The sequence below is a fragment of the Kryptolebias marmoratus genome, linkage group LG7 (genome assembly GCF_001649575.2).
Source record: "Kryptolebias marmoratus isolate JLee-2015 linkage group LG7, ASM164957v2, whole genome shotgun sequence".
Lineage (NCBI taxonomy): Eukaryota > Metazoa > Chordata > Actinopteri > Cyprinodontiformes > Rivulidae > Kryptolebias > Kryptolebias marmoratus.
The window spans coordinates 24,914,073-24,924,813 of NC_051436.1; the positions used below are offsets into that span (position 1 = coordinate 24,914,073).

The 10,741-nt window shown below is 39.7% G+C and overlaps 1 protein-coding gene across 1 annotated transcript; it reads left to right on the forward strand.

Moving 5' to 3' along the window:
* Positions 1-702: 702 nt before the first annotated feature.
* Positions 703-9,255, forward strand: LOC108228509. Its single transcript, XM_037976342.1, has 16 exons — positions 703-1,096; positions 3,986-4,414; positions 4,521-4,580; positions 4,654-4,689; positions 4,785-4,845; positions 4,932-5,035; positions 5,123-5,395; positions 5,492-5,585; positions 6,495-6,562; positions 6,648-6,753; positions 6,964-7,100; positions 7,192-7,257; positions 7,341-7,475; positions 7,560-7,622; positions 7,888-8,025; positions 8,193-9,255. Exons 2-16 carry the CDS (start codon positions 4,337-4,339, stop codon positions 9,231-9,233), a joined length of 2,460 nt encoding a protein of 819 aa, XP_037832270.1. The 5' UTR covers positions 703-1,096; positions 3,986-4,336; the 3' UTR covers positions 9,234-9,255.
* The last annotated feature ends 1,486 nt before the right edge of the window (positions 9,256-10,741 follow it).

Consider the following 10,741-nt stretch of genomic DNA (forward strand, 5'->3'; position numbering starts at 1 on the left):
CTTTTTAAGCCCTTAAACTCTTAGCTAACAGTTCCTACACCATCAGGCAGAAACATGTTACCAGATTACACTCCTCATCTTAAAAATAATCTGTTTGTTAGAAGTTGACCAAAGTTTTTCGGTTCAAAGGTCAGGAACTGCTAAAAATGGAATAAGATCAGCTCAATAATTTTCTGTCTTTAAATAAAATATTAATTCTTTAAAATAATTTTTTTTCACTAGTCTGTCTGAAAAATGCTGATTGTGTATTTTCTGCTTTTATCATTGCTGTTTGTGGACTTTTGTTGCTGCCTTTTGACCAGGTTACCACTGTAAATAAATGGTTCTGAATTGACTGTTAAATTAATGTTTTTTTATCATACAAATAATCATAATAATAATTATTATTAGCAAAAACCATTAATTTAACTGGTAAGTCAAATCAGAACCTTATTATTATTATCTGTTTAATAGTTTTTATTATTATGGCTACTATGGCTACAATAACAGTGTTTATCTGTGAACTGGAATTATGAGAGTAAAATTGGGCTCATCTTACTCCCAAACAATCTTAATTTTGTTAGTCCTCAGCATTGGTTACAGTCCTGTGCCTCTAAAACAGTCCTGTGCCTTTAAGACGCCATCTTGTCTCTGGCAAGATGACCAGTTAGTTATGTATAAAATAAAGGTTTTTTGGTTTTTTTTGAAGTCTACAAATTCTTTTGTTTATTAAATGTGTATATGAATAGCCATAATTGGTGCATGCTGACACCGTATATGTATAAATATCCACATATTTTAATTGATATAGTTAATATTTCGAGCAAAGTCTGTCTGAGTGATTTATTTTGAAAATCCGGATGCTGTGCTCGTGCCGTTTCCTGTTGGAGAGTTGCGATCTCTAAAGTTTTTTTTTTTATATCTTTTTAGGTCTACACATTCTTTTGTTCATTATAGGTATTCTTATATTGTTTTTTTATTTATATAAATTGTTCTTTTGCAAAGCTGACTGCTGAGCAGAAGGAAGCCTCGCTCTGATTGGCTGTTAGCTTTCACGAGCGACTGATATTCTGGAACGTTCGGAAGTTTCTTTCTTTCCGGTTCTGCTGCGGTTGAGGTAAGACGTTTCTGCTTTCTCCGTGAAAGATAGTATTTCGCTGTTTTATTGGACTTCAATGTAGATGTAAGTGCCTACAGTTGTTGGATACGATGTGTTCTTTGACAAAGGTGGTCAGTTTTAAAAGTTGGACTGTTGTGGAGTTTTTCAGGTCGGCTCTGATAGTTAGCTGGAATTACACTGAAGCTAAGCTAACAAACGTGGGGAGGATGGAGGTTCTTACAGCCACATAAAGCTTAGGAATAAACTGCTGCGGTGTTTTAAAATATTCTTTTATTTGTGTTCGGTTATTTTGTGGGATATAAAGCTACTTACACGAAGCTGAAGTTGGCCTCCGATTCAGCAAATGGCTGAAGGCGATCCCAACTATTTTTTTCACTACAGTCAGCTTTTTTTATTAACTCTAGTTAAAAAACTAAAACACTTAGAAACATAAAACTTGGACTAGATTATTCTGCACTGATTGCAGAACATTTAAAACTGAGTGTGTGATCTGTGAAACCTTAACATGATTTGTGAAACCTCAATAAAGAGTGATTTCTGCTCTTCTTTTGTATCTGAATCACACTAGAATTAATATTTAAAAAAAATATTTAAAACCAAGTGTGTGATCTGTGAAACTTTAATACAGGGCAATTTTAGCACTTGAAATTAGAAACATCTAGCATCTGCTTCACCTAGAATCTAGATGTTTTCCCTACAAAACTGTCTGATACTCTGTGTGACTTTATGTGACTAAAGAAGTGTTTGGAGGTATCTTAGAGTAACAGGGTGGACAGTTAACTCAAGGACTCAATTTCTGTTTTATAATGTTAACTTTAAACATGTTGTAATATCATAGACACTCATTGGATGACAACTATTATTAAAAACTTTGATTATTTATTTTATATAACTTATAATTGTAACTTCATGTAAGGACACATAAATGAGGACATGGCAGTAAACCCAAAAAACTTCATTTAAAATCGGGTTTAATTATTGTGTGAAATCTTTTGGCCTGTCCCTCCCTTCCTGCTGCGTTGCCATGGTGACAGAGTTCAAAATGTGCAGGTGTGGCATCACCCAGAGCCTGTGTGGGTTTCTGTGTGTATTTTCAGCTCTTGTTCAACATATAGGCTTTGTTCAGATATTTCAGTGTTTTTAAAGTTGTTTCAAGGTTTTTTTGTGCAATTTTTCAAGATTATTCTTCCGTTATAATGTTTGTTCAGGTGTTTTATGGATTGTTCTGCTGTTTTTAACAATTTCTCTGCTGTTTTGAAGGATTTTTTTGCTATTTTAATTGATTGTTCTGCTATTTCAAGGATTGTTCAGGTCTTTTAAGTATTTGTTTTGAAGTGTTAGGGTTTGTTTTGCTGTTTTTAGGTTCTGTTCTGCGTTTTGTGATATTTTCAAGGTCTTTTATGCCGTTTTTAAAGATTGTTCAGGTGTTTTTAGGCATTGTTCTGCAGTTTTAAGGGTTTGTTCTGGCCTGTTTCAGCAACTTTTAGTTATCATTCAACTATTTCTGGCGACAGCTTCAACTGTTCAAAATGAATTTGCATTGACATTTCAGTGATCAAAACATTTCAGTGATCAAAACATTTCAGCTCCGTTTCAGCTTCTTCAGCAGCTTTCAGCTGAATTGTTCAGCAATAAGCATTCACGCTGCATTTTCACAGGAAATGCAGTTTCTGTAGTTTTAAATAAATTCATCTTGTGTATATATAATTGTTTTATGGTATTGGGAAATTAAACATTTAAGATGAGATTATTAAAATAAATATTAGTCCACCTTTACACAACATATACCCCATTATGAAATGGTACCTCAAAAAGCACCATTTAGCATGAATGACCTAGGAATAAACTGTTGTGGTGGATTTAATTATTATATTATTGGTGTTTGGTCATTTACTGTGGTTTTATGAGGAATTCCTCCACCTCGGGGGAGTCCTATCTGTGTCTGATCTACAGTTTTTATATGACTGTAAAAACCTTCACACTTGTGTGGCGTGTAGTCATTGTACTCCATTTTGTTCACATGTGATGCTGAGATTTGTGGGTTTTTTTTCAGTAAAGGGTTGTTTTATTCTGTTGCTTTTACAGAGCTATGCAGTACATTTCAACAGTGGTGTTAAAGATCAGAAATACACACACTGTCCAGGCTTGGACTTATTATAATAACCTGTTTGGACTTTTAGGATTTCTATACATTTTTTACAATGTAATTTGATACTTTTTTATCACCTAAGATGCATTTCATATACAGTTCACATAAGTTTATAGGTGTGATGTTTAACAAGTTGGTCAAGTTACTTTAAATAGCTTCACAGGTAAAGACTGTTAATTTGGCTAAACTTCATTTGTTTTAATTGCATTTGTTTTAATTGCAAATGAAAAATGTCTTAGATTTGTTTTTGTTTAACTTTTTGTTTAACAGTTGAGAAAATGATCTCAGTCCTGTTTTATTGGACTTTAATGTAGATGTAAGTGCTTACAGTTGTTGGATACGATGTGTTCTTTGACAAAGGTGGTCAGTTTTAAAAGTTGGACTGTTGTGGAGTTTTTCAGGTCGGCTCTGATAGTTAGCTGGAATTACACTGAAGCTAAGCTAACAAACGTGGGGAGGATGGAGGTTCTTACAGCCACATAAAGCTTAGGAATAAACTGTTGATGTGTTTTTAAATATTCTTTTATTTGTTTGGTTATTTTGTTATTTATTATTGATTAAGTTATGAAATGTACTGTTTGTACCAGCTGAGAAAATGACCTCCGTCCTGTTTGAAAGCCTCAAACCAGTTTGGAACCTTATCCTTGTATTTGTTAAAATAGTTTTGAACTGATTATTTGTAATATTTTTTTCCAGAAGCATATTTTAATTGAAACTTATTTTGGTTCTCATTGCAGCTTTTCACTTGTGCGAGACTGTATGCGAGTTGGAAGTTTGCTACTGCTACCTGGCTGTGAATCTCACCTCTGCATCACCACATCTTAATCCATCAATACTGATACCTATTAATCCTACAGTTAACAAGACACATACTTGATCTGCATATTCAGACAACACAAGTTTTATTGTCACATAGTTACACTTGCACACAGACACACACGCACACACACAGTCCTATAAAGACTGTTCTTAGTTTTATTCAAATTATTCAATTAGTCCACAAATAAATCAAAATTTCAAGTTGAGTTTTGTCTGCTTTTGGTGTAAATAACCAGGTTTTCCCCCCAGTTGTCTTCTGATCTGACAGGATGCCACGAAGAGGGCGACGCTCTGAAGCAGCCAAGCTGAGATGGAAGAAGATGGACCTTGAGCCGGACATCGCCAAGGTATATAAATTATACATCGCAGTCATCTTATTTTCTTGTGTTATCATTACTGTAACTGTTGGTAGTTTTGCTTTAAGCATGATTGTAATTATTTCTGTGTTTTCAGCCCAGGACACCCCCACCCACCCGACGGGCTTGGACCCCCACTCAGTCTCCGGAGAAGAAGGTATAGCTGTCATTTTACTTTTCAGTAACCTACTGTTGCATGATTTCAGTCACTCATTTTACTTTGTCTTTAGATGGCCCGACTGCTGGAGCCTGTGTTGCCTGACCAGGTATGTTCATGACAAATTCAGGATAATCTATTTGCAACAGCCAAATCCAGTTGTGTTTGTAGTTAATTTAAACATCCTCTTTATGCTTTTTTTAGATGCCGCATGCCATGGTGTGCCAGGACCAGCCCCGTAGGCCTTCGACCTCTCTTGGGTCACGTATGTAGATAAAATCTTTGTTGAATTTGTTAAATTCTCAGAGGCATGAAAGTTTCATCTTGATGTGTGCGTGTGTCTCTAAACAGGCCGTGGGACGGGGCATCACCATCGAGTGAGGAAGTGGCCAGCTTCCCGCGTCACGAGGCGTTGTCTCAAGTTGGTTCTGCCAGCCAAGGCTCCGGAGAAGAAGGTATTTTTTTAGCCTGTCTCATACCCAAATCTGGGTGTTAAATGAAAAATGTATCAACAAACATTAATGTTTGTTTTTCTTTTTCAGTTTGCTCTTTTGGTAGGTGATTCCCATCTGCGTGCTGTTGTAGATGGGTTTGTCACTCTGCCAGAGACTGACTTCTCCTTAGGAGTGCTGGCGAGTCCCGGAGCCTCTGCGGAAGAGTTGCGGCTTGAGGTGCTGGATGCAGATTTCACCCGGGCCCCGGATGTAGTCTGTCTTTTGGCACCCAGCAACAACTTGACCGCGAGCAGAACCGTTGAGAAGGCGGGAGAGGACTTCGGCCGTTTGCTGAATACCATCGGCAAACTCTGTGCCAATGTAAGTTTAACATCCACTGCATTTATTCATGATCAAATACATCTGAAAACATGCCATATACTAATTTGGTTCATTTATTTTGATTGAAATTTACAGGTGGTTGTTGTGGACTTTCCACCACATCTTGTCGTGGAGGAAAAGCTGCAACAGTCACTGCGGCAGGAGTTTCACCGCGTGGCTGCTCAGAGAGGTAAGTTATTGTGATGTACACAATTTGTTTATACTAAAACTTCATCAGATGTCCATTTTATGGTACTAAGTAGCAATGTTGGTATCAGAATTTCTTTTTTTTTTCTTCAGTTTTTTATGTTTTGGGATGGACAGGTGATTATGACCTTTTGTAACTTTCATAACTAAGTTACAAAATGACAATAGTAAAAGTTTTGGTGTAATTGGATAAATATTCCAAATGAGTTTTCAGCTCATTGCCAGTTAAAGCTGCAGTATGTAACTTTTATGAGTAATATTTGTATTACATATTTGTTGAAACTGTCACTGTCATGACAGTACAGTATGAGACAGATAATCTGTGGAAAAAATTAAGCTCCTCTGCCTTCTCCCAGTGCTCCAAGTGCTAACTAAAAACAACCAATCAGAGCGAGGAGGATGGTCTTAGGGCTGTCAATCATGCCCGTGTGTGCACCGCTTCTCACCATCAGCAGAGGCTGTCCTGAATGCTCAGGCTTGTTAGCATGGCCACCGATGACGGTGGATAAATGGTTACCCTGTAACGTTGATTTGTTTCTCTGCAGCATGTTCACGAGGTTGATTGACAGCGCTAAGATGCTCCTCCTGGCTCTGATTGGTTGTTTTAGGTTGGGAGAGGTACAATAGCAGCACAGGGAGGAGGTGGAGAGCATCAATTATTTCACAGATTATTTGTCTCATATTATACTGTCACAACATGGTGATACTTTTGACAAATATGCACTAAAAACATTTTTAATAAAAGTTAAATACTGCAGCTTTAAGGTTGAATTTGACATAAAAAATGAGTGAAAACAGACTTGTCTTGTCAGGTGTATCTGCTTCATCAATAAATTACTGCAATGTTAGTCTGGCTGGCATTAATAATGACATTTTGTTTTTTTTTGTCTAGGTGTTCCGTACTTGCCTGTCACTGAACACTTCCCGTTGAGCAGCCTGCAGTTGTGGAGCAAAGATGGTGTATGTGAAATTTATCTTTATCATTATTAAAGTGTTATTTACGCTCACTGTATGTAATAAAATGTGTTCTATATCTGTGTTTCAGGTTCACCTGAGCGATAGTCCTGGGATGGAGATCCTTGCTCAGCTGCTGTGGGCTGCGATCTGCTCACTTCTTGAGGTAAGTGCACCGAAATCCCCAGCTCCTGTGACAGCTCCTCCCTCTGTGACAGCTCCTCCCTCTGTGACAGCTCCTCCCTCTGTGACAGCTCCTCCCTCTGTGACAGCTCCTCCCTCTGTGACGGCTCCTCCTCCCCCAGAGACAGCTCCTCCTCCCCCAGAGACGGCTCCTCCTCCCCCAGAGACGGCTCCTCCTCCCCCAGAGACGACTGCTCCTCCCCCGGTGACTGCTCCTCCCCTGGTGACGGCTCCTCCCCCGGTGACGGCTTCTCCCCCGGTGGTGAGACGTCCCGCTCCCCGGTTGGTTGTGGTCGGTGAAGTGGCACCTTGGCGTCCTTCGAACCCCTTCGACTGGTCTGTGGTTCGGGGTGGCCAGAAGGTAGTAGATACATGTTCCATTGATTTTAGCAAATTTGTACATTTTTAAAGGAATTTGTTGCCACTGAAAACAATTATTTCAATCATTACAGACATCGCGCGGGGTCCAGACGGGTGATGGCTTACCACACGCCACTGGGAGGATGGTTGACCAACAGGTATGCATTGTTTCACCTCAGAACAAAACATTGAGGGATCAATATATGGATGAATCCATTCCAAGCATGTCTTTATTTTAAAGGGAGGCCTGCTGGATTCGAGCATCCCCACAAACCCTGTGTGGTTTAGCCCTACGGTGCTGAAGGAGATGGACCGGCTCGTTCCAGTGTCTGGCCTTGATGCTCCACTACCTCCATTTTCTCCGAGGGGGAAGAAGGTGTGTGTGTGTGTGATGATCATTTCAATTTGATGTGCCACAGATGGTTAACAATCATTTCATTGCACTTTTGACTTTTATTAGAAGGCCAGTGTGAGACGTCATCCAAGACCCGATCCCTCCAAGCAGAGACCGGAGGAGCAGCAGGTGTGACACCGCTTTTAACCTCATATCTGATTACAGACTGGATTTCAGATTGTTTTGTTTGAAGTTGAATGATACTGGATGGATTTTTTTATAACTTACTTGAATGCAGAATGTGAAGAATATTTATAATCTAATGTGAAAATCATATTCTGTAATTTCAAAAGTTAATACACAGAGACTGTATCATGGAGACTTTAGGAGGAGCAGGTGTACTTTGCACCAAATTAAAAGCTGCTGTGTTTTTTGTTTTGTTTTGTTTTTTTAGGTGGAGGGAGCTCCAATGGAGATGACCAGGCTAGCGTGTCACCAGGCAAGGAGTGCGGTCCCCCCGATGGAGGCTGATGTCTCGGCTGAGTCCTCTCCCGTCCCATTGGAGGACCATGTCCAGGATGGCAGCTGCCAGGTAACTTGCATGCATACTCTGTAGTTGTGATGTAAAATATTCCAAAACTTATGGGTACAGGAGTGTTGTAATAGTTTTTGTATGAATTACTTGTATATTGGTAGAACATAGTCATCACATAAATGTTTATAAAAATACTGAAATTGTGCTGCTACTTAATGTTTCAGGCTTCTGCGTTGGAACCCTGCATCAGCGGTCCACGTGTGCTGTCGGTGAGGGCTACACATTCCCAGGGCGACAACAGGTATCGTGCGTTTTCCCGTAATCACCAGTGCACATGCATGGCTCTCACATTTTTAGCTTACCACAATGAGGGGTTGCAGTTTGACACAATGTTGCTTGACAGAGTGATTAAAAAAGGAGACAAACTTTATGCCAGCACTAAACGGCAGCTGATGAGGGATGGCACATTTCGTAGTAATCATTTGACCGTTGAAGAGATGCCCAGCAATGTAATGACAGAGAAGAACATCTACGAAGTGCACACTACTGGTATAAGAGTTGGTCATGTCTTGTCTCCTGGTGGAAGCCCTCGGGGATCTCGACAAATGGGTTTGCCTCTTGCCTTACAACTGGAGTGTTTGTCAGAAAATGTCACACATGCTTTTCTTTTGGTGACTCCAGAGTGCATTGCAGTTTTCAGGGACAGAAACGGTAGGTTTGGAGTTTTTGATTCCCACTCAAGAGACTCAGCAGGCCTGCCCCACCCTAATGGAACTGCAGTAATGATGACTTTCAGCAACCTCAGTGGTCTGGTCAACCATCTTCACCAACTCTTTCAAAACCGTGGTCCTAATGCTACCTATGAGTTTGTGCCAGTATCTTTCGTCAGGGACAATGACCCTTCTCAGGACTTGGCTTTTCAGAATATTTCACCTGAACCCACACAAGCAAGTCCAACTGTTAGGAAATCAGAGAGCAGTTCTGATAAAGACAAAATGCCTCCTTGGCTCAGTAAAATAGCCAACATATTAGAGGAAACAACCCCAACAGTGCCAAATGTTTCAAAAGTGGAAAAAAGCAAAAGAAGGAAAGTGAGGAACAGGGTCAAAGCACAGCTGGGAGACAATGCAGCTAAAAAACAGAGACGAAGCACATTAGAAAAGGAAAGATATGTAAAATCTCCAGAATTTAGGACCAAAAAACTACAGGCCATTAAAAAAAACATATATTCTTCATCAAGCCAAAAGGAAAGATCAGTTCACTGAAAGGTACAAGACAGATGAGAAATGAAATGAATTATAAATGAATAAATGAATTATAAGAAGTTCAGTTACAACTATGTCCCCAGCTACAAAGCCAGGCATGATGCATACATGGCTGAGTATATGAGGAAACGATTCAGAGATGATCCTGTCTTCAGAAGCAAACAGAAATCATATATCAGGAATCGATTCAGAAACGATCCAGTCTTCAGAAGCAAACAGAAATCATATATCAGGAATCGATTCAGAAATGATCCAGTCTTCAGAAGCCGACAAATAAAAATGAGTGAGTATATGAAGGAAAAGTATCACAAACAACTTGGTTATCGGGTCCAACACAATAAAAAATGTGCTGCCAACAGGAAAATCAGGCTGTCAAAGGAAGATCTTTCCAAAAATCTAAAGCTGCAGCATGCTCTGCGAATCAGAAGGAAGTACAGAAGAAATTTAGGCTTCCACCACGAAACTCCACGACCTCTGATGAGCGAAGAAATGAAAGCTGCACTCCTAAAGTTTTCTAAGAACATTCAACATGGGCCCTCATATGTTTGCACTGTGTGTCACAGAGCTCTTTTCCCCAGTCAGGTGATGCACTGTAACAGAGGTAAATATACCAAGAACATGCATGTAGTTGCTGATTGCCTTACAGGTACGCATGTTCATGTGTGTGGATCTGCATGCTCAGCCCCATGTTCTGTACCCAAAGAGAGGATGCACGAGTGGATCTGTTACACATGTAACAACCACCTAACCAGAGGAGGGATGCCACCGATTGCTGCTGCCAATAACCTGCACCTCGCTCCTGTTCCCACTGAGCTTGCTAATTTGAATGTACTTGAAAAGCAACTAATTTCAAAAATTCTACCTTTTGCTAAGATTGTTTCTTTGCCCAAAGAACAGCAAAGAGCGATACACGGAGCAGTTGTTTGTGTACCATCTGATATGGAAACAGTCGTAAACAGTCTTCCAAGGCCCAGCGCAGAGGCCCAGCTGTTACAGGTAAAGCTTAAAAGGAAAATAAAGTACAAAGGTCATCAGCACTTTTACACGGTCAACATGAAAAATGTCTTGGCTGGACTGAGAAAGCTTAAAGAGACCCATCCAGATTACACTGTGTTCCAAATTATTATGCAAAACGTGTTTAGGAGTGACAAGGTAAGAAATTTTTGGTTTGTCAGCTAAACTCATTGATGGTGATGTGTGTCAGGGCTCCTTATATCATTGAAAGCAATTGCAGACACCTGTGCTAATTAGTTTGGCAGGTGTGTCCAATTAAAGGCAAGACTACTTAAGAAGGCTGTCCCACATTATTAAGCAGCCTACATTTTCAGCCAAAATGGGAAAGAAAAAGGATGTGTCGGCTGCTGAGAAGCAACAAATTGTGGAGTGTTTAGGTCAAGGCATGACTACAATCAACATTGCCAAGACACTTCATTGTGATCATCGCACAATTAAGAAGTATGTAGCTGATTCACAGCACACACGTGTGCGTGCTGATAAGGGAAAATTGC

Bases quoted from the DNA above. Each gene is read 5' to 3' on its own strand.
- LOC108228509 (XM_037976342.1), top strand. From the start codon at position 4,337: ATGCCACGAAGAGGGCGACGCTCTGAAGCAGCCAAGCTGAGATGGAAG. The intron at 4,690-4,784 runs GTATGTTCATGA...TGCTTTTTTTAG, and splicing joins AGCCTGTGTTGCCTGACCAG to ATGCCGCATGCCATGGTGTG. The intron at 6,754-6,963 runs CAGCTCCTCCCT...CTCCTCCCCTGG, and splicing joins GAAATCCCCAGCTCCTGTGA to TGACGGCTCCTCCCCCGGTG.